This window comes from Felis catus, chromosome B1, assembly GCF_018350175.1.
Source record: "Felis catus isolate Fca126 chromosome B1, F.catus_Fca126_mat1.0, whole genome shotgun sequence".
NCBI lineage: Eukaryota > Metazoa > Chordata > Mammalia > Carnivora > Felidae > Felis > Felis catus.
The window spans coordinates 147,023,301-147,047,495 of NC_058371.1; the positions used below are offsets into that span (position 1 = coordinate 147,023,301).

The window sequence follows — 24,195 nt, forward strand, 5'->3', positions numbered from 1 at the left end:
TAAATCAATCACCACAAATATTGTTCTCTGGGCCCCTACCTTTTCTAATGCTTTCATCACTGGTCAAACCTTCTTATCTTCAGTCTTTTATCCAGATATAGTGGATATTCATATTATCAGTGAGGTTATACCCTAGTCCTAAGTGGACAGAAAATCACTTGAGACGAAATTAGAAGCTTTATTAACTTTAAGAATTCCTTTTGTTTCTAAAACTTTCTTCTCAGCTTATTGTCTATCAAATGTATGCCTATAATCACTATCTTAGAGACATTTAAAGATTTATAGAGAAGAAACACTTGAGAACCCACCTGAATTTAGACTGATTTAAAATAGCCATAAAAAGCTCTAATCTTGGGGGAACCGAGGTGGCTCAGTCAGTTGAGTGACTGACTTCAGCTCAGGTCAAGACCTCACAGTGCATGAGTTCGAGCCCTGCGCCTGTCTCACTGCTGTCAGTACAGAACCCGCTTCAGATCCTCTGTCCCCCTCTCTGCCCTTCCCCTACTACTTTCTCTCTCAAAAAGAATAAACATTTTTAAAAAGGCTCTAATCCTTTAGTTAATGTAAGACATGTAGTAAATGCCATGCCTATTTTTCCTCAGCGCTATAAATTCATTTAAAAATAAATCTCTTAACTGTGTAGCATCTTTAAAGGTATTTTCTCTGCAGAACTGCCTTTGAGTTCTCATCAGAGGAAATATCTTCTCATCCATTTTCCAAGGGTACCATTCAGGGGGAAAATACCTATTCATTATGTAAGTCTTTAAAAATTCTGCTTGCAGGAGCAAAACTTTTTTAAGAAGTAGACACAATATTTAAGTATAGCAAATATTTGGTAAAGTACATAAATCAAGTTCTATTTGATGGATTTTAACACATTTTTGTAGCAATATATACATTATACTACTTCAGGGGAGATTAAGCACAGTGGAAAACCTGTGTATTTCAGCAAATAAACCCTTTTCTAAAAGCTGCATAAAGCCAACATTTTTAACTTGCGTAAAATATGCTCTAAAGTTTTCTGCTTCCAAAAAAGAAAAAAAAAACCCTAAACCATTTTTTTTTTAGAAATTGAATCTCTATATGATAGGCACAAAAGTCTTCAAAAAGGAAATAATGAAATTTCTATTAATTTTTCCACTGCCTTTGGGTGTGAAGGTAAGCAGGGATCATTTCCCACAAAATAATTAACATGCTTACATTAGCCACAGTAAAATGAAAAGTATATATACTAGGTTTAATAGCAGAAGACTTGAGTTCAAATATGTGGTGAATGACACTGAACCTCAGTTTACTCATCTTTAAAATGAGGGTAAAATAAACTAATGGTAAGCATAATCTGTAGGAATTAAATGAGATAATGTAGGTGTCATAGAACATACTGCACAGTCCTTGACTGATGGTAATCACACACTAAAATTTCATGCCCTTGCTCATATCTCTTAACACAGGTATGTTGATTTTTTTTTTTTTTTGTATTTTCATGCTGTGATATTAGCAGCCTGCCTGAATTTGGAACTCATTCATAACCCTTTCAACAACATGGTTTTAATAGCTCTAGCAGGATACATTTATCTCATTTGAAATTAGCAAATTTCCTGGCTTCAATGCAGAGCATTTGAAACTCATATTAGTCTCAAGAATAGCCAAAAACATATTACTCATATTTTTGCTTTTACTTCTTCAATAAAAGATTAAATTTCCTTAGCAAATTAATGCTATTGTTGTTTGTTTGGGTTTTTTTTTTAATACTATCTTTAGAGAGAAGAAGAGATAGGAGATGATTGTTAATGAATTATTCTTTTGCCTCCAACAGTACAATGTCACTGAGTCAACTTATAGTTTTATTATTAATCACAATTTGCTATTCCTGCCCCTTCTGCTTCTGACAATACTTATAAAAATTTCAATTTAGTGAACCTCACAGAAATTTATTAATCATCACAGTGTGTGTGTGTGTTCAGGTTTATGGTTGGATGTAGCAGAATGCCTCCTAATCAGAATTATACTACTTGGATTTTCCTGGAACCTCAGTTTTTAGCAGATATATATTACTGTTTTAAAAATTCTCACTCTAGGGGTGCCTGGGTGGCTCAACTGGTTAAGCGTCTGACTTCGGCTTAGGTCATGATCTCACGGTTCATGAGCCCTGCGTAGGGCTCTGTGCTGACAGCTCAGGGCCTGGAGGCTGCTTCAGATTTTGTCTTCTTCTCTCCCCCCAACCTCCCCCCCCATGCTCTCACTCTGTTTCCGTCTCTCAAAAATGAATAAATGTTAAAAAAAATTCTCATTCTATATACCAGTGAAATTTAATATCCAAATCAATTAACTGTGTATTTATATCTGTTTTGTATATCCTACAGGTTTCTTTTATCAGATATTTTAAAAAAATGGTTCTTTTCTTTCTGACATGAGATTACCCCTTTTCACCAACAACACTGCCTGATGCAGGAAGGAAATGAGAAAACTATAGATTTTCTGTAAGCTACCTGTTGTTTCTTGCCTTCTCTCCAACCACTCCTGGAAATGGAGAAGGAATTTGTTGCTGGATTGCCTCTGTTATTTTTTGCCCCATATAATACATCAAGTCATGGATAATTTTATCATTAAATGTGCTCTTGATAACAACAAGAAGATAGCAAAAAGGCTGTTAATTATAATAAGAATATGACAAGGAATGAAAATTATTTTTGATAATTTTTCATTTTATTTGCCAACAAATTTTGTCATGTTTAGTGTAAAGCAAATTAAACAGATTGCATAAATTATTTTAACACATATTAAATATTCCCTTTATAAAATTTCTTAGAATGTTAAAAATATCAAACCTCTAGTACTAACCTCAAATAAATAAGTCTAACATTAATGATGACAGATATTACTGGAAATGTATAATGGTGCTTATTTTCTTTTGAAAAAAAGACTTTGGAGGCTTTAAATGAAGTTTTTCCATCTCTATTCAACCTCACCCTGTATATTGATAAGTTTTTCCTCATTATATAGAATTGCTCTAGTCTTTCCTTTGTTTAAAAATTCTTTCCCAACAAAATATTGAAAATGAGCAAAGTTGGAGGACTGACACTATTACCCAACTTCAAGATTTACTATAAAGCTAAAGTAATAAAAAAAAAAAAAAGCACAGTATTGTTGAAAGAATAGACAAATAGATCAATAGAACATAGAGCCTAGAAATAGAATCACATAAATACAGTCCACCCATCTTCTACAAAAGAGCAGGGAATACAATGGAGAAGATACAGGCTTTTCAACAAATGATGTTGGAACTGGACATCTACATGCAAGAAGTATACACAGATGAAGACCTTATAGCCTTCATAGAAATTAAATCAAGACCTAATTGTAATCATAGACCTAAATGTAAAACACAAAACAATAAAGCTTATGGAAGATAGCCTAGAAGAAAATCTAAACAAATTTAGGTATGGTGATGACTTTTTAGACACAACATCAAAGGCATGATTCATGAAAGAAATAACTGATAATCAAGATTTTAATAAAATTAAGAACATTTGCTCTATGAAAGACCATGTCAAGAGAATGAAAAGACAAGCCACAGATTGGGAGAAAACGTTTGCAAAAGACCTATCTGATAAAGTACTAGTATCCAAAATATACAGAGAACTCTTAAAATTCAAAAGTAAGAAACCAGCCCAATGAAAAGATGGGCAAAAGATGCAAATAGACATCTCATGGAAGAAGCTATAGAGATGACAGATAAGTATATGAAAAGATGTTTCACATGATATATCATTAAGGAACTGTACATGAAGACAAGGTACACCCTATTACAATTGCCAAAATCCAAAACACTAACACCAAATACATGCAAGGATGTTGAACAGCAGGGACTTTTATTCATTGCTGGGAGTAATAAATTGCTGATAAAATGGTATAGCCACTTGAAAGATAGCTTAGTACTTCTTACAAAACTAAACCTAATGTTACCATATTATCCAGAAATTATGCTCTTTTGTATTTACCTAAAAGAGTTGAAAACTCATGTCCAAACAAAAACCTGTACGTGGAGGTTTATAGCAGCTTTTTCGCACAATCGCCAAAACCTGGAAACAACAAAGACGTCTTTCAGTAGGTGAATGAATAAACAAACTGTGGTATATCGAGATGACAGAATATTGTTCAATATTATTTAAAATGGAGTTATCAAGCCATGGAAAGACATAGAGGGAACTTAAATGCATATTACTAGTGAAAAAGCCAATATGCAAGTCTATACACTATGTGATTCCAATTATATGACATTCAGGAAAAGACAAAACTATGGAGACAGTGAAAAAACATCAGTGGTTTCCAGAAATTAGGGGGGGAGGAAGGAATGCATTGGTAGGGCAAAGAGGATTTTCTAGGGCAATGGAAGTGTTGTATATGTTACTGTAATGATGGACACATGTCAGTATATTTGTCCAAACCCACAGAATGTGCAACACCAAGACAGAACCCTAATGTAAACTATGAACTTTGAGTAAAAATGATGTGTATAGGTTCACTGATTATAACAAGTGTACTACCCTGGTGTGACTATAGGTAGAAGGGTGGGACAGTGTGGGAGGGTGGGTAATAGGAGTATATGGAAACTCTCTGTAGTTGCCACTCAGTTTTGCTGTGAACCTAAAGTTGCTCTAAAAATTAAAGTTCAGAATCATTTTTTTAAATTCATGTAACTACAGTTGAAGAGCTTTCACTTAACCTTCAGTTGGAAGTGATTGGTCTGCATTGTAAATATATGCTAAGAGGAAAATATCAAGAGAAGCATCTAAAAGAATTCTTAAATTCAGACTTCCAAATGATGAATATTTTCAAAGTAAATTGTATGATCACAGACTGAGAGCACTATTTGACAATACACATCTGTGTGAAAAGACATTTTTAAAGACAAAACATGTAAAATGCCATTACAGATCAGTACTATTGGTGAATATTTGGAATATATTTTGATAACAGGGAACACTAACTTTGAATCCCAAATAAGCACAATCTGTCCCCCAAAATAGAATTCCACTATTCTCGTTAGATTTGTATTTAAAAAGTTATACTCCATTACCATTATTTGAATTATTTAAATTTCATTTTAAAATTGTGGAAATTAAATTTAAAAAACCTCTTTCTAGACACATGATTCTTTTCTCTTTTGAGTCACTGCTTCTTAAAGTGTGTGTGTGTGTGTGTGTGTGTGTGTGTGTGTGTGTGTGTGTGTTGTTTTACCTTTCATCTATGTGACTTATTTATAACTGGAAGGCTGGCCTTTTAATCCTCTTCAAAGAGATGTCTTTATTCTCCTCTCTAGTCACACTCACCCTCATCCCTCTGTCTTTCACCACCTTATCTGCACAATACCAACCTGTGTCCTGATAAACTCTTGGGGACCCTGCCACTTTCCCACTACAGACAGCGGATATTGCCAGTCTTATTTCATTTGCTGTATCATAAGCGTTCCTCTCCTTAAAATGGCCTTTTTCCTGTGGCCATCTCAATATCCTTGACCTTCCTGCTGCTTCTCAGGCTTTTTCCTTGCCTGCCTCTTTTACTTACATGTTCTCCAGAGATGTCTTTTCTGCCCTCATCTCCATCAACATTGCCTCCTGACTGATTTCCTCAATTCCAAAAACTTCAATCTCCAATACCCATCTTGATTGTAGTGAATCCCAAGGATATATTTTTAGGATATATCACACTTTCCCCTGATATAACATATTATCCATACATCTAGCATCCTCATGGTTATCTCCCTTTGGGGGTCTCATAGAATCTCAACCTTGGTATGCCCAAATTTGAGCTTATTATTCTCAACCAGGAATGGTGATTCCTCTTCAATTTTTTCAGTGAAGGGCGTTGTCATTTCCAGTTATATGGCCATTAACTTGCTCTCTTCTTTCTCTCACCACTAACATCCAGTCTGATACTATTGATTCTTCCTCCTACATATGACATAGAGTCTAGTTCCTCTTTTGTACATCCCCAGGATGTGAGGATCTCACCATCATCTTTTATCTGGATCATGGAAATAGCCTAATTCGTCTCTCTGCCTCTAGCACAGTGTCCACCCTACACCGAGCGTTTTATTCTAAAATTTAAATCCTGTGCAGGCCATGCTATTTCCAGGGGGCACTAGAGAAAAGAGAAGATTTATTTGTTATGTCTTAGGTTGTTATGTAGAAGAATTTTTCCCAATACATCCTTGCTCTCTTGCGCTATCCTGTGGCATTCACGTCTACCCAAATAAGTGGAGTTTATTTCATTGGTGACTTTGGAAAAGTCTCTGCTCATTGTGACTCAAATACTTCCCTTCTCATCCTCTTGGGAGTCAGATTCTTACCAAAGGCATCCCTGTTGATCTGTTCCTCCGCTCCTGTTCCTCTAGGAGACTGTGATTTTCTAGTACTGCCTTATATCCATATATCCAATTCTGGCATTCAAACTAAGGAAGCATATATTGTCTGTCTGCATACCTAAGCACCATAGGTCAATCTAACCATTCAGTAACAAAAGGGACATTTCATTTTCAATCTTTCTTACTCCATGTCCAATTTCACAATTAGTAAAAAATTCCTGTGGGATAAGTCTTGCTATTTATTGAGCTCCATCAAGCCCAACATCTGCTGGTTTTTTTTGCCAGCAAAATTAAGAAACAGACAAGGATGGCATTTGGGAAGAAAAATTATAGATTGGGACTCCTGTCAGGAACTCAGTTTTGGTGACAGTTTAACAACTGGGTCACTTTTGCCTCAGTTATTTGCCGAGGCTTATGTTGTATCTTATAGTTGTTTTTCACAGGTGTGAGTCTGGCTTTTATCTTGTGCCCTAGGCAGGCAGCCTCAGACAGTCCACCAAAAGCGGTTTTTCTAGAGGCAGAACTGAACTTCTATGAGCAGGTTTATTGAAAGTTTAGCAAATACGAGCCTTATTCTGTGGGCTGTGACAGTCAGGCCTTGGAAAGAGTTGCAGAAAGCCTGCCCAAATTCCATCTCTTTGTAGTTCCTTTCTAAATTAAAAAAAATTAATATTTATTTTTGAGAGAAAAAGCATGAGCAGGGGAGGGGCAGAGAGAGAGGGAGACACAGAATCCAAAGCAGGCTCCAGGCTCTGAACTGTCAGCGCAGCGCTCCACACAGGATTCGAACTCACAGACCACAAGATCGTAATCTGAGCCAAAGTTTGACTGAGCCACCCAGGCGCTCCTCTTTGTGATTACTTTCAAAGTATATTCTGGTCCAGAGGAGGGGACAGTGGAACATCTAATCTTATGGATTCTAGTGATTGAAGGGACACACTTACCATGTGATTTCAGATTGGCTCTTGATTTGTTAAGTATAAAATCTTTGAACACGGCTCTAGGATTCTAATGTCCAACATTGTCTTTACCCATAGAAGGTTGTATGATTTTATAAATAGACAAATAATAAAGAATAAAGTCCCTTGTTTTGAAAAGAATCTGTGATTTCCTTTTTGTAAATACAAAGACAGTTTACAGAGCCTTTGCCTGAAATGCCATCTCTTTGATGATTTTAAAAAACACGCTTTTATTTTACTATCAGAACAGAGAATGAGAAAATTAAAATAAAAATGAAATAGGAAGGAAAATCTTTCTTTAGGAAAAAGATTGAGATCTTAAGGAACAGATTAGATAATGGCAATGAGGTTGTGGGATGCCAGGATAGACCTGATGGGCAAATATAACAGGGAAGAAGAAATGTACGAGGAGAAATTGGTTTTAATTAAGCTTTTAGAAAATGAGACTATTTCTTCCTTTACTATATTGGTAACTAATTGAAGGCCTAAATAAATTTGACAGAGGAAAAGAAGCAAAGTCTCTGAGAGCAGTTGTCAGAATCATGAACACAATGAAAGTGCCTTCTGGAAGTCACAAGTAGAGCCCATAGTACCAGTTATTAGGGAAGACATCCTTCAAAGACTGAGGTAGTTATAACAAGAGGTTATAAAACATCAAGCATATTTGTGAAAGGAAAAAAAAATCAGCATAACATTTTCACGGTATTATTAGATAAGTCTTTAAAGTAATACAGTCATTGTAAGTAGAATTTACGTCCCTAGCCTGGATCACTTCTGTGAACTCCAGATTTATATCAAATGGACTACTTCTATTTCCCTTTGCTCTCAAATAGGCACCTCACTTTTAATATCTCCTAAGCAGATCATATCTATGACTACGATGTCACCCTCAGTCTTTGTCATTGTTAGTTGATCAGGCAAAATCATTAGATATTGCCTAAGTTCTTTCTTTTTTATACCCATACCCAATCTCTCAGCACGGAGTACTGACTAGGCATTCACAACGTGTCTAGAATCTAGCCACTTCTCTTCACCTCCACTGTTGCTATTCCGGTCAAAGTTCAGATGACTATAGTTGCTCCCTAACTACTCTTCCTGCTTCCACCTTTACACCCACATAATTCATCCTTAGCAGAGGAGCCAGACTGGAGCTTTGAAAGCAGATCATGACACTTGATGCATCTCTGCTCAAAACCCTCCAGTCCCTGCTGTAACTCTTACACATAAACAAGAAAAAGTGAAACAAAATTTGTGAAACAAAATTATTCAACATTTTACCTGTATCTACAAAGATAAAAATATCTGCATGTTCTTTGACCTAGTAGTTCTACTCCTAGGTATATAACCAATACAAATGTGTACAAAATATATGTGCAAGAATATGTATAGCATCACCAATAGCTCTAAACTGGGAACAAACACAAATAGCCATTTATAGCAGAATATATGTATGAATTGGGGAACATGTTGATTTATATCACTCACTATGAGAGATTTTACAAGCGAAACATTGGGCATGGCAAAAAAATAAAAAGCACTAAATTACAGAAAATAGCAATTGCTTTAAAGGTGTTAGAAAAAGAAAGAAACGAACTTACGCATATTAGAGTATTTGAAATTCAACTGAGCCCTCTCACAAGTAATGGGGGACAGCATAATGGAACAGCAACAACAACCCCAAAAAACACTTAAGTAAATGAGTGCAGAAAACATGGACCATAAAGAAATGCAGCTTAAAGATCTGGAATGTAAACACAGGGAAGAAAACAGTGTGTGAGAAGAACATGACAGAGTTAGTGGTCCCCAGCAAGTACTTAAGGTTCTAAACCCTTCACTGTACCTGTAGATTAGGATTCTGATTAAGTTTGGGAATATCTTCAGTTTGGAGAAATGTGGGATCAGGAAGGAAATTTCAAGGCGTTAGGTTTTACAGGTCTAAGCAACCTACTGTGCAGCAAGAGCATTCGACTATGCCACTGTGTCAGAAGACACAAGATATTCGCAAGACACAATAAAGACTCTGTGGCCAGTAGAGCCCACCTCAGTATCACAACAGGCTGCCAGAAGTATGGAGTTCAATGAGGAAGTGGGAAAGAAATGGGAAAGAAAGGCATATCTAAAAAGAGCCGGTAACTGTGGTGGCCACCACTGAAAGTGTGTAAACATCAATAAGGCAGATGCTATTCTTTCACAGCAAAAAGAGCCTGCAGGTAGTTTTTCCCTCTACATCTGTGAAATTGCTAATACAAAATTATCTTCTTGATGAGATATTTCCCTACACTGAATATAAGTTCACTGGGCATGAATTCCAGACATCTGCCAAGGCTGAACAGAGAAAATTTTCTCCTTTATTCCCATGTTCCTTTCCCCAGCTCATTCTTAAAATTACCAACTGTAAAGTCAACACAGCTGTCATGGGTGCCAGGGAGGGAAGAATGGAGCTGGGGAGAAGAGTGTTTACGTGAATATTTCAGGCAGAATCACTAAGCCATAATTTTTATTACTTAAACCAGAAATAGTGGAAAATGAGTAAGCATTCCAGTATTTCAGGATTTTATTATACACATCACCACTCAGCTGCCATACAGAAGTAAACACTGGCATTTTACAAGCTAAATAACTCCAAGTTGTGACAAACCAATAGTTTTTGTCCACAGTGATATCACACAGCAATTGCCACATGAGCTGTTTCTCTTTGCCTTTTACTTTTATACACATAATTTTGTCATTCTTGGAACAAAATTAGTACCCAAATAAATATGTAAATTCTAGCTGACCATTTGATAGTTTTTTTGAGAATCCTTATAATAGTGAAATAAATAGAATTTCTTTTTTTTTTCTAAAACCAGTCTGAAAATAAATAAAACCTAACATTACAGGCTTTGGGTATTAGAGATTAGAAACTTTCGATTTTTTATTTAAACCACTAATTTTCAGATCCCTGTTTTCTTAATATATTTTATATGAACATATAAATTTGTATTCATATCCACTTCAGAAATGAACCCCTTAAAATTACATGCATTTATAAAATAAAACATTTATTTATCTGAAAAGATAAAAACTGGTAAACCCTTAGCCAGACTCATCAAGAAAAAAAGAGAAAGGACTTAAATAAGAAGTGAGAGAGAAGTAACAACTTATATCATAGAAATACAAAGGGCTACAGAGAGTACTATGAAACATTATACACCAACAAATTGGACATCCTAGAAGAAATGGATCAATTCCTAGAAACAGTCTTCTAAAATGGGATCGAGAAGAAATAGAAAATCTGAATAGACTGATTTCAGGTAATGAAATTGAATTGGTAATCAAAAAAAAGTACCAAAAAATGAAAGTCCTGGATCAGAGGGATTCACAGGTGAATTCTACCAACCATTTAAAAAAGAGTTAATATCTATTCTTCTCAAACTATTTTAAAAAAACAAAACAAACAAACAAACAAACAACAAAAAAACTGGGAAAGAAGGAAACCTTCCAAACACATTCTATAAGGCCAGCCAGCATTGCCCTGATACCCAAACTGGACAAAGACACCACAAAAAAAGAGGACTATAGGTCAAAAACTGTTATAAATGCAAAAATCCTCAACAAAATATTAGCAAACTGCATACAACAATACATTAAAAAGATCCCCTTCATCATGATCAGGTGGGATTTATTGAAGAAGTGTAAGGATGGTTCAGTATTCACAAATCAATGTGATACACATTAACAAAATGAAGGATAAACAATCACATGATAATCTCAATAGATGAAGAAAAAACATTTGACAAAATTCAACATCTATTCATGAAAAAAATTTCAACAAAATGGCATTGGATGAAATATACCTCAACATAATAAAGGCCACATTGAAAACTCAAGACTAACATCATACTAAATGGTGAAAAAATGAGAGCTTTTCCTCTAAAATGAAGAACAAGACAAGGATGTCTACTGTCATCACTTTTATTAGACACAGTACTAGAAGTCCTAGCCACAGCAATAAGAAATAAGAAGCATCCATTTGGTAAGGAAGAAGTTAAACTGCCACTATTTGTAGATAACATAATACTGTACATAGAAAATCCTAAAGACTCGATCAAAAATTGGAAATAATAACTGAATTCAGTAAAGTTGCTAGATACAAAATTAACACCCAGGAATCAGTAGCATTTCTACACTAATAGTGAAGTTGCAGAAGGAGAAATTAAGAAAACCATTCTCTTTGCAGTTGCACCAAATATAATGAAATATCTAGGAATAAACTTAACCAAAGAGGTAAAAGACCAGGACTCTGGACGCTATAAAATAATGATGAAGAATATGGAAGATGACACAAATGGAAAGATATTCCATGCTCATGGATAGGAAGAATAAATATTGTTAAAATGTCCATATTAGTCAAAGATTACATACAGATTTCATGAAATCCCTATCAAAATAATAATAGCATTTTTTCACAGAACTAGAACAAGTAATACTAAAATTTGTATGAAACCACAAAAGACCCTGAATAGTCAAAGAAATCTTAAGAAAGAACAAAGCTGAAGGTGTCACAATCCCAGATTTCAAGATATTCTACAAAGCGGTAGTAACCAAAACAGCATGGAATTGGCATAAAAATAGACTCATAGATCAACAGAACAGAATAGGGAGCCCAGAAATAAACCCACACTTAGATGGTCAATTAATCTATGCCAAAGGAGACAAGAAAATACAACCGGGAAAAGACAGTCTCTTCAATAAATGGTGCTAGGAAAACTAGACAGCCACCTGTATAAGAATGAAACTGGATCCTTACACATAAATAAATTCTAAATGGATGAAAGACCTAAATGTGAGACAGGAAACTATCAAAATCCTAGAAGAGAACACAGGCAATAATTTCTTTGATATAAACCATAACAACATTTTTCTAGAATTGTCTTCTAAGGTGAGAGAAACAAAAGCAAAAATGAACTATTGGGACTACATCAAACTAAAAGATTTTGCACAACAAAGGAAACCATCAACAAAACAAAAAGGAAACCCACTGAATGGGAGAAGATAGCAAATGCTATAGCAAATGCTATATCCAATAAGATATTAATATCCAAAATATATAAAGAACTTAAACAAATCAACACCAAAACAAAAATAATCTCATTAAAAAATGGACAAAGAACCTGAATAAAATTCTTCCAGAGAAGATATGTAGAGGGCCAAAGACACACAAAACAGTGCTCAACATCATTAATCAAAAGGAAAATGCAAATCAAAACCACAATGAAATATCACATTTTACCTGTCAGAATGGCTAGAATCAAAAGACAAAAAGTAACTATTGGCAAGGATGTGGAGAAAAGAAACCCTTATGCACTGTTGGTGAGAACATAAATTGGTGCAGCACTGTGGAAAATAGTATGAGCTTCTTCAAAAAATTAAAAATAGAAAGGTGCCTAGGTGCCTCAGTTGATTGAGTATCCAACTCTTGATTTCTGCTCAGGTCATGATCCTAAGTTTCTGGAATCAAGCCCTACATCAGGCTCCATACTGAGTGTGGAGCCTGCTTTAAGATATATTTTCTCTTTCTCTCTCTCTCTCTCTCTCTCTCTCTCTCTCTCTCTCTCTCTGCCCCTCTCCCCCATTTGCACTCTCTAAAACTAAAATAAAAAATAAGCAAACAAATAAATAATTAGAAATGGCATATGATCCAGTGATTCCACTACTGGATACTCACCCAAAGAAAACAAAAACACTAATTTGAGAAGATATATATGCTTTTACAGATATTGAAGCATTATTTATAATAGTGAAGATATGGAAGCAACCTAAGTGTCCACTGATAGATGAATGGATAAAGATGTGGTCTCTGCGGTGCCTGGGTGGCTCAGTCAGTTGAGCTTCTGACTTCGGCTCAGGTCATCATCTCATGGTCTGTGAGTTCAAGCCCTGCGTCGGGCTCTGTGCTGACAGCTCAGAGCCTGGAGCCTGCTTCCGATTCTGTCTCTCCCTCTCTCTCTGCCCCTCCCCCGCTCATGCTCTCTCTGCCAAAAATAAATAAACATTAAAAAGAAAAAAATTTAAAAAAAAGATGTGGTCTATATGTACACACACACACACACACATGAATGCAACAGAATATTATGTAGATATAAAAAAGGATGAGATCATGCCATTTGAAACAACATGGATGGATTTAAGGGTATTATGCTAAGTGAAATAAGTCAGACTGAGAAACACAAACATACAATTTTACTCTTGTGGAATCTAAAAAACAAAACAAATGCACAAACAAAATGCAGAATCAGACCTATAAGAGGAGAGACTGATGGTTGCCAGAGGGAAGCGGGGGTGGATAGGCTAAATGGGTGAAGGAGAGAAAGAGACATAGACTTCCATTTATAGAATGAGTAAGTCACGGAAATAAAAGGCACTACATAGGGAATACAGTCAATGATACTGTAATAGTGTGTGATGACGTAGGTTATCTACACTTGTGGTGAGCACAGCATAATGTCTAGAGATGTTGAATCATTATGTTGTACACCTGAAACTAATGTAACATTGTGTGCCAAGTATACTTTAAAAAAAAGTGTAAATCACAAAAAATATGGATTTATCTAATATATGTCAAAATAAAATAGATATATCAAATTTCAGTTTTACTGATATATATCAATTATTGGCAAATTATTAATGAAAATATTTCAACAGATTGATGATATTCCAACATTATCATTTTATAATCTAAGTTTGGAAGCTAATGGAGGTAAGAGGCTTATAGTTTTTTGAGTTAATTCATTCCATTAGACATTTTTTTTTAAGGTTTATTTATTTTTGAGAGAAAGAGAGAGAGCAAACAGTCATGAGCAGAGTAGGGGCAGAGAGAGAGAGGAACAGAGGATCCAAAGCAGGCTCTGTGCTGACAGCAGAGAGCCAGATGCGGGGCTTGAACTCATGAACTGTGAAATCGTAACCTGAGCCGAAGTTGGACGCTTAACCGACTGAGCCGTCCAGGTATCCCCCATTAGACAATTCTTAAAATGAGTGAATTCCTTAAGTAGAGATTATTTCTGGTAAATATCCACCTAGTAATGTGTCCTCTATTGTTTACAGTAACAAATGTAAAATCTGCTTCTTGTGCCATAAAAATAGTGTCATTATATAAAAGCAGATAATACAATCCTGGAATTCCAGAATATTGGTTATTTAGCCAAAGTCCCTCTTAAGTTGAAAGCATAACCAGATACAGTCTTTCATATGTAGTCTGACCAGTGTGGGGTTCCAAAGGACTAGTCTCATCCCCTGCGCCATACTGCTGTCAAATATAAACTCCATAGTACTTTGTAGTGTACAGTCAGTACACTAATAAACAAATTCAGTAAAGTTGCAGGGTATAAAATCAATACACAAAAATCAATTTTCTATATACTAGCAATCAATAATCCAAAAAGGAAATTAAGAAAACAATGTCATTTATAATAGCATTAGAAAGCATAAAATACTTATGGATGAACCTAAGCAAGAAGGTGAAAGCCTAGGGTGCCTGAGCGGCTCAGTTGGTTGTGTCTAACTCTTGATTTCAACTCAGGTCATGATCTCACTGTTGAGATTGAGCCCCAAGTCTGGCTCTGTGCTGACAGAGTGGAATCTCCTCTTTTTCTGTCCCTCCCTCACGGATATGTGATCTCTCTCTCAAAATAGTAAACAAACTTTTAAAAAAAGATGAAAGCCTGAAAACTACAAAATAATGATAAAACAAGTTTAAAAAGACACAAATTAATGGAAAGACATCCTGTGTTCATGGACTGGAAGACATAATATTGTTAAAATGTCCATACTACCCAAAGTGATCTAAGAATCAATGCAATCCCTATCAAATTTTTTCAAGAAGAAAAATCTATTCTAAAATACATTTAGAATTTCAAGGGACTACAAATAACCAAAGCAAGCATTAAAAAGAACAATGTTGGAGGTCTCACACTTCCTTATTCCCTAAAACATTACAAAGCTACAGTTATTAAAAGACAAAGTTGGATCAAACTATATATTAAAATTAACTCAAATGGATTAAAAACCTAAATGAAAGACCCAACAACTATAAGATCCTAGAATAAAACATAAAGAAAATCTTCATGACATTGAATGTGACAAAGATTTCTTGGACTTGACACTGAGAGCATAGGAAATAAAAGCAAAAATACAGAAATGGGGCTACATTATACTTAAAAACTTCTGGGCAAAGGACACAATCAATGGAGTGAAAAGACAACCAACCTATGGAGCAGGGAAAAATATTGGCAAATCATGTATCTGATAAAGCGTTAATATCCATAATATACAAAGAACTCCTATAACTCAACTACAAAAAAGTAAATAGTGTGATTAAAAACTGAGCCAAAAACCTGAATAGGCAGAAGTGCTGCCGAAGATATAGAAAGGGATAGAAAACGTGGAACCTCTGTGCACTTTCGGTGGGATTATGAAATGGCAAAACTCACTTTACCTCTAAAACAGTATAACAGTTCCTTAAAAAAAAATTAAGAACAGAATTAACGTAAGATCCAGCAATACCACTTCTAAATATGTATCCAAAAGAGTCGAAAGCTGTGTCTTGAAGAGGTATTTGCACATCATGTTCACAACGACATCATCCACAATAGCCCACTAGAAGCAATCCAAATACCCATCAACAGCAAATAGTACAATGGAATGTTATTCAGTCTTGAAAGGAAAGCCTGTTACATGTTACAACATGAATGAATCTTGAGGACATTATGCTAAGTGAAGTATGTCACAAAAGACCAATTCTATGCTTCCACTTATATGAGGAATCTAAAGGAGTCATATTGATTAGAAACAAAAAGTAGAATGTCAGGTACTAGGGGCTAAGGGGAGGAAGAAAGAGGGAGTATTGTTAAATGGCATAGAGTTCAGTTTTGCAAGGTGAGAAAATTTCCAGAGATGTTACACAACAACATGAGTATATAGGTCAACACCTTTGAATTGGACCCTTAAAAATGGTTAAGATGGTAATTTTATACTATATTTTTAGCACAATTTTTTTCATGTTTTTATTTAAATTCCAGTTAGTTAACATGCAGTGTAATACTAGTTTCAGGTGTGGAATTTCATGATTCATCACTTACATACAACACCCAGTGCTCATCATAAGAAGTGCCCTCCTTAATACCCATCACCCATTTAATCCATACCCCTGCTCACTTTCCCTCCAGCAACCCTCAGTTTGTTCTCCACAGCTAAGGGTCTGTCTTCTGGTTTGCATCTTTTTTTTTGTCCAATGTTTATCTGTTTTGTTTCTTACATTCCACGTGAGTGAAATCACATGGTATTTGTCTTCCTGACTGACTTATTTCACTTAGCACCATACACTCGAGGTCCACCCATATCATTGCCAATGGTAAGATTTCATTCTTTTTTATGGCTAATGTTCCACTGGATATGTATAAATTACATCTTCTTTATTCATTCATCAGTTAATGGGCCTTTGGGCTCTTTCCCTAATTAGGTTATTATTAATAATGCTTCTATAAATATTGGGGTGCATGTATCCCTTCAAATCAGTATTTTTGTATCCTCTGGATAAACACCTAATAGTGCAATTGCTGGATTGTAGCATAGCTCTATTTCTAATTTTTTGAGGAACCTCCATAACTGTTCTCCAGGGTGGCTGCACCAGTTTGCATTCCTACCAACAGTGTGGGAGAATTCTCATTTCTTCACATCCTCACCAACACCTGTTGTTTATTGTGCTGTTGATTTTAGCCATTTTGATAGGTGGGAGGTGATATTTTATTTTAGTTTTGATGTGCATCTTCCTGATAAGTGATGCTGAGCATCTTTTCAGGTGTCTGTTGGCCATGCGTATGTCTTCTTTTAGAAAATGTCTGTTCATGTCTCCTGATATTTTAATTGGATTATTCATTTTTGGGGTGTTGAGTTTCAAAGTTCTTTAGATATTTTAGATTCTAACCCTTTATCAGATTTGTCATTTGCAAATCTCTTCTCCCATTCTGAAGGTTGCCTTTAGTTGTGTTGATTGTTTCCTTTGCTGTGCAGAAGCTTTTTACTCTGATGAAGTCCCAGTAGTTTATTTTTGCTTTTGTTTTTCATTCCTCAGGAGACATACCTGGTAAGAAGTTGCTATGAACTGATGTCAAAGAGCTTACTTACTGCCTATGTTCTCCTCTAGGATTTTGATGGTTTCCTGTCTCATATTTAGGTTTTTAAGCCATTTTGAAATTATTTTTGTGTATGGTATAAGAAAGTGGTCCAGTTTCACTCTTTTTCAGGTTGCTGTCCAGTTTTCCAAACACCACTTTTTGAGGAGACTTTTTCCATTAGGTATACTTTTATCCTTTATCAAAGGTTAGTTGCATATAGTTGTGGGTTCATTTTTGAGTTTTCTATTCTTTCCATTGGCCTATGTGTCTGTTTTCATGCCAGTACCATACTGTTTTAATCACTACAGCTTTGTAATATAACTTGAAGTCTGCAATTGTGATGCCTCCAGCTTTGCTTTTCTTTTTCAAGAATGCTCTGGCTTTCAGGGTCTTTTGTGGTTCCATACAAATTTTAGGATTGTTTATTCTAGCTCTGTGAAAAATTTTAGCACAATTTTTAAAAACCCTGTTATACTTGATGTTCACTAAGAACATGCACCCATATAATATGCTAGTTTATTATGTATGAATTGCTATCCAGTTTTCCAAAGCAGAAATCATTCTTTTTTTATTCCCATTTCTTCTTTATCCAGCCTGGGACTATAGTCAAGGTAAATGTCTCTGATGCAAAGTTTAATGAGGTGTCAAAGAACTCAATAATTATGAGAGGTAGTATTTTAGTGCATTATGTTTAAAAACATCCAAATTAATGCTGAAAGTTCCATCATGAACAGAATTATTGACGTTTATGTAAAGACAAGATCAGTGAAAGTATCATGCCAACTCATACTGGAGCCTAAGGCAAAAAGAAAAATAGATACTATTGATCCAGGGTTAAATCTTTTTATCTCTATCCACTCTTAGATGACTTTGCCCCAAACCTACTCATAAGACTGAATTCATCTGATCTAAACCTCATCCCTTTCCTCCTCTTCACTTTAGAACCCAGAATCCACCTTTCCTTTATTCCCATCTCTGAGATGTTCCCCCTGCAAGAATTGAAACTGCAAGTGTTGAAACTTCCTCTGTGTGCATGAGAGAGAGATAAATGAGAAAATAATAACTTTGAATCTCCTCATCTCATAGTTTCCCCACATTATAGGTTATATAGCACTAGCCACTTAAATGCTGTGGGTCCTGAGGAGAAAACAGAGAGCAGTTCATAAAACTTCAGAAATAAAATGTCCCCCTAGGGAATTAAATACTTTTTTTTTATTTGTTTACAGGTTAGAAAGCTAAAATGTTCAACATGTTTTCAGCCCCAGGAAACACTAGAGTGCAACCAAATACATTAACACTGTCACTTTAAAACAAAGTGGATATTTTTCAAGCTTCAGATGATTATCTCAGGTATGCTTCTGAGAACATGAAAGAATTTTTACATTAATGTAGTTAATGTAAAATAACATTCTACCAAAAATTTTTACTTGGACATAATATTATCCATATTAGTACCCATGCTTATAACCATACAAACCAAAAACTGTTATCTTCCACAGTAATAAGTGGGCTTACACTGCAGATGGAGAAATGGCTTTTGTACTTTCTCAGATATTCCAGGAAAAAAATTACTCCTTAAAAAGGGAGACATCCAGAAAAAAAATGGCTTAGAGACTTCTAACTGCAGTTTTAAGAAACAGCCAGTTATTTGACAAGTTTTTATTGAGCTGCTCTACTGAACCCTCTACCAGGTTGGGGGCTATATAGAGGAAGGAGAAACCATGATCCCCGCTTTCAAAGAGCCTACAGTTTTGGGTGAACAAAATCCTAAACCATGATATCTATGATGTCTAGTCAAAAAGAGAAAGAGGCGGCTAGCACACTGGATGTCCTGGTCAAACTGTGCTTCAGAAAATAGGAGATTAACCAAATGAAGAGTCAATTAATTTCCTAGGAGTCCACTGGTGAGGAATCCACTGGCATCACCTCAGAATTAGTATTTATTAGACAAATTTCTGCATCTTGCATGCACTCCTTAATTTAAAGGAAGCAGCACGATAATGGTAGGCATCTTTACATTCTGGAGGCAATTCATTGCACACCTAGTGTCAGTTGCATTGACACTAAAAGCTGTCAGCTTGAGTAGAGCCTGGAGCAAAAAGAGCCCTATAGCAGATTCAAACTGTGCTGGAAGCAGATTTTCCACTTAGGCTATACAATAGGGCAGAATCTATGGACTCAGATGTGGCAGGGCTATGGAGATACAGTGTTAAGTTTATGTCAGGCTCCATTAAGATAATTACAGTGCAGATTGTTAGGTTGTGCAGGGTTCTGCAATAAGGCTACTCCATCTGCAGCAGTGAATCAGGTGCCTTTTGAAAAACAAATCCTGGCATGCTCCCGACCCTGATAACATGGCAATGGGACATTAATTCAACACGTGACCACAGTATCCATTTGAGCTGGATTATGTTGACATGCCGAGTCATAAATATGGATATTGTAAGCAGTAGTCCATTAAAAGAATATATGAGTAGATAACCCAGACCCCATTTCACCCCATAGATGCACCAGCACCCCACATTTAGGTCCTATTTACAGGCATGTGTGTGGGAGTGTTCTATAGGTGCAGCTGAAAAAGAAGAAAAAGCTCTGAGCTTGGATTTCAGATAGTTCAAGTTAGTATATGGACGTAAGCTAAAAATGAATGGCAGCTGAATTATAGCCACACGCAGGGGTGACTTTGAGAGACAATGAAAGGGAAAATATTCCCAATGGATGACCTTTAAATGGTGCACCTGGCATCCACTTTGTGTGGAAAGAAAAGTAGGCAGAGATGGAAACTATATATAGATTCCTGGAAAGTGACCAGAAGCCTGGCCAGCTGGCCAGGAACCTGGAAGGAAAACACTGGAATATTGGACACAAAGAGTTCTGAAGTGGAAACATATGGGTGTACATATGGTAATGGGCAGAATGTCCCTCCACAATGCAGTACACAAACTACAGCTAAAAACTCTAGGTGGTTGTCTCTGTAGAAGAAAGTCTATGTGGGCCTAGGAATCAAACGTTGACGTGTTAAGTAGTCCCACTCACCATCTTTCCCAATGACTCACTGGGGGAATTTGTGCTTTCATCCACCTCTCTGGGTTTTGTAGAATTAGAGGTCCTGACTCCTATGGTGGGGTGAACGCCTGCCAAAAAAAAAAAAAAAACCACAGTGAGGGTGTTTTTTTGAACCATAAGCTATGGCTGTCCTTTCAGCATTTTGAACTTCTCTTGTCTGGAAACCAGCAAGCAAGAAGAGACTTCAATATCTTGGAAGAGATAATTTGCCTTGATCATGAAGAGGAGGTAGGGCTGCTTTTACTAAGTGGGAAAGAATGTGTAAAATTCCATTGATCCACTTGGTTATCTCTTCGGACTCCCTTGCCCATTATAACTGAAAGGACAACGCCTAAAAAGTAAGTAGTTTCCAAGGGCTGAGATCCTTCAAGAATGACAGTTTGGGTCATACCACCAGGTAAGCCAACATGACATACAGATAAAAGCTAAGGGTGAGGAGGATTTAGAATGGACAGTGGTGGAAGGAGACAGTGAGTACTTGTGTAGGCCCCAAAACCAACTTCAAAGGCAGAGTCTGCAGTTAGTTCACTAAGCCCTCTCTTCTAAGTTCCCCCTCAAGAAGATAGACCCATGTGGAGCTGCTCCATGTACATGTATGGAGAAGTGGAATTATAATTTGTAAGGTTTAGACTATGGCAGCCATGGAGTTGGGCCCCTCAAGTCTCTTTTCAAGAGAGCATTTGTTATAAACAGTGTAGTTAACCTCCAGACATAGCATCTTCCATATCCCTTCTGCTGCAGACCAAACATTGTCTTTAGCCAGAAAGCTAGGGTAAGTGTAGAATTCACTTTATGCATTCCCCCTCTTGCAGTGACCACAGTCTTGCACTGCCTGCTGTCAAAGTCTGAAAAATAGCTCTCATATTTTGTCCAGTATTTTAGCTGTTTTACATGGGAGAATAATTTCCATACCAATTAATCCTACTTGGTTGGAAACAGAAAGCCACTGAGATCTTAACGCCATGTTTAATAACAGCTTCATCAGAAATCGCAGTATGTCTAAATGCATTCAAATTATAGTAAGAATGAAATTCCCAAGTGTTAACTCTACTTTGGTTGCTTTGATTCAGAGGACATGCATATAATCTCTAAAACATTTCTTATCCATAAATCTATACTTAGATGAACATTAGGATAATTTGAACACACCATGTCGCTTTATTATTGAAAGTTATTTGAATAAATCCTGCTGTTAAAGGAATACCTGATAATACCCACAGCTAAAAAAAAATCACAGAAATGCTGGAAATTACAAACTACCTAATTCAAATTGATATACAAGTCAACCAAATATCAGCTCCCGAAAATTTTTAAATGGATCATAATGGCACACAATGGAGATTAAATGCAGCCCTAAGAAATTGCAATGTCATTAGATCATTTAACTATCATATAGCAGAGAAATTGATTTGGAAGGAAATCTAAAGATCACCAACCTAATTTCTCTATCTTATTTTTATTTATCAATGTTTTGAGGTTTTCTGGTTTTGACTTTGTAAGTATTTATTCATTTTTTTAAGAGAGAAAGAGGGCACATGCGTACATGCAAGAAGGGGAGGGACAGAGAAAGAGGGAAAGAGAGAATCTCAGGCAGATTCCATGCCCAGCACAGAGCACCAAGCCAGACTCAATCTCATGATGATGAAATTATGACCTGAACTGAAAAAAAGAATCAGATGCTTAACCAACTGAGCTACCCAGGCACCCTGTAAAGTTCATTTTGAATTTTAACTGAAATTAATATTTAAACATTCTTACACTAACCCACGATTGGACTTGTCAACACAGATAAAAGCAGAAAGCTCAGTTCACTGTGGCTCATTTTAGTCAATCTATTTCTTGTAGTGCTGTTGGAATTGTTTGAGCCACTAAATATTAAAAATTAGCTAAGGTAATCAGCTGATTAATCTAGTGATGAAGTGGTATATTTGTGCAAAGTTTATAAAGCCGACATGTAAGCTTCTTGTGTTTAATATTAAATTGTGCTTTATTTTATCAGTTTCTATGATTCCATTATTAACTTGATCAAGTAGGTAACATTGTGATCTTACTATAATTTTTAACTAAAATGAACTTCAATTAATTCAAAATGGATTTTACTTTAATGTCAGAAGATTCCAATGCCAATTTTAAAAATAACATACAATTGTTATTTATGTAAATTCTCAAATCTCTTTGGTTGCATACTTGTAATTTGGATTCCTTCCATCCATGTTTTATAATAGTGAGATTATCTCATAGTAGTATATAAAACAAGTTTCTTTGTAAGAAACAAATATCAAATATGTTAAAAAGAAAAAACAATTCTGTCAATACATTAAAATATGCTCTAATATTCGCTCCAAAATTAGCATATTTATCATAACCTGCCTATATTTTGCTATCTTATTTCTTTACAAACATCAGTTTTCGTATACAAAACATGAAAATAATGTTTGACATAAAAAATTCAAGAGTGGGTTTTTGCAGTATCTTTTGGTTGATGAACTATTTATGATCGCACTATTTTTTTAAAAATGTTTACTTATTTATGTTTGAAAGAGAGCAAGGGAGTGTGAGCAGGGGAGGGGCAGAGAGAGAGAGAGAATCCCAAGCAGGCTCTGCACTGCCAGCATGGAACCTGATGTGGGGCTCAAAACTCATGAACCACGAGATCATTACCTGAGCTGAAATCAAGAGTCAGACACTTAACCAAATGAACCACTGAGACACCCTAAACCAAATATATTCAAAAGAGAAAAAATTTATACACACAAAGCATCTCAATAGATACTGATAAGAAATTTTTAAATAAATGGATGTTTGGCAATATTCAATATTCACTCATTTAAAAATATCTTGGTTAAGTTAAAATATAAGCTATGTACTGAATATGATAATACATCATCTCAAAGCAAAATTCAACCCTACGTGTATACTAAAATTAAAAAAGACCGTCCCACTAATGTAAAAAAGACTCGAGTATCTATTTTCATGTTTCTAACTGTATTTAGAAACACCGTGTCTTAGGGGCGCCTGGGTGGCGCAGTCGGTTAAGCGTCCGACTTCAGCCAGGTCACGATCTCACGGTCTGTGAGTTCGAGCCCCGCATTGGGCTCTGGGCTGACGGCTCAGAGCCTGGAGCCTGCTTCGGATTCTGTGTCTCCTTCTCTCTCTGCACCCCCCCTCCGCTCACGCTCTGTCTCTCTCTCCTTCAAAAATAAATAAACATTAAAAAAAATTTTTTTTTAATTTTTTTTTCAATGTTTATTTATTTTTGGGACAGAGAGATACAGAGCATGGAGGGGGGGTGCAGAGAGAGAAGGAGACACAGAATCCGAAGCAGGCTCCAGGCTCTGAGCCGTCAGCCCAGAGCCCAATGCGGGGCTCGAACTCACAGACCGTGAGATCGTGACCTGGCTGAAGTCGGACGCTTAACCGACTGCGCCACCCAGGCGCCCCTAAAAATTTTTTTTAAATAAAAAAGAGAAATACTGTCTCTTCAATATTACAAGAAAAATAGATTTTGAAAAATATTTTCACAAGATATGATTATTATCTAAAGAAGTATACATAGTAAGAAAACTTTAAGTTTTTAAGGTAGTCATTTGTTAAATACCTAAACAAAAATCCATGCCATTTTCTTTTTTTTTTTTTTTAATTTTTTTTT

At 35.9% G+C, this 24,195-nt stretch overlaps 1 protein-coding gene across 6 annotated transcripts in view; it reads right to left on the reverse strand.

Annotated features, from left to right (window-relative positions):
• The window catches only part of NPFFR2 (neuropeptide FF receptor 2), a 364,459-nt gene that overhangs the window by 140,124 nt on the left and 200,140 nt on the right, over positions 1–24,195 (reverse strand). For 4 of the 6 annotated variants that reach the window (XM_045056236.1, XM_045056238.1, XM_045056235.1 and 1 more), the window contains one exon: positions 20,517–20,614. In XM_045056236.1, coding sequence (XP_044912171.1) covers positions 20,517–20,557 — 41 coding nt within the window. In that variant the 5' untranslated portion in view covers positions 20,558–20,614. Of the gene's footprint in view, positions 1–4,001; positions 4,083–20,516; positions 20,615–24,195 lie in introns of all 6 variants that reach the window. The other 2 variants (XM_045056240.1, XM_045056239.1) reach the window with 2 other exon arrangements.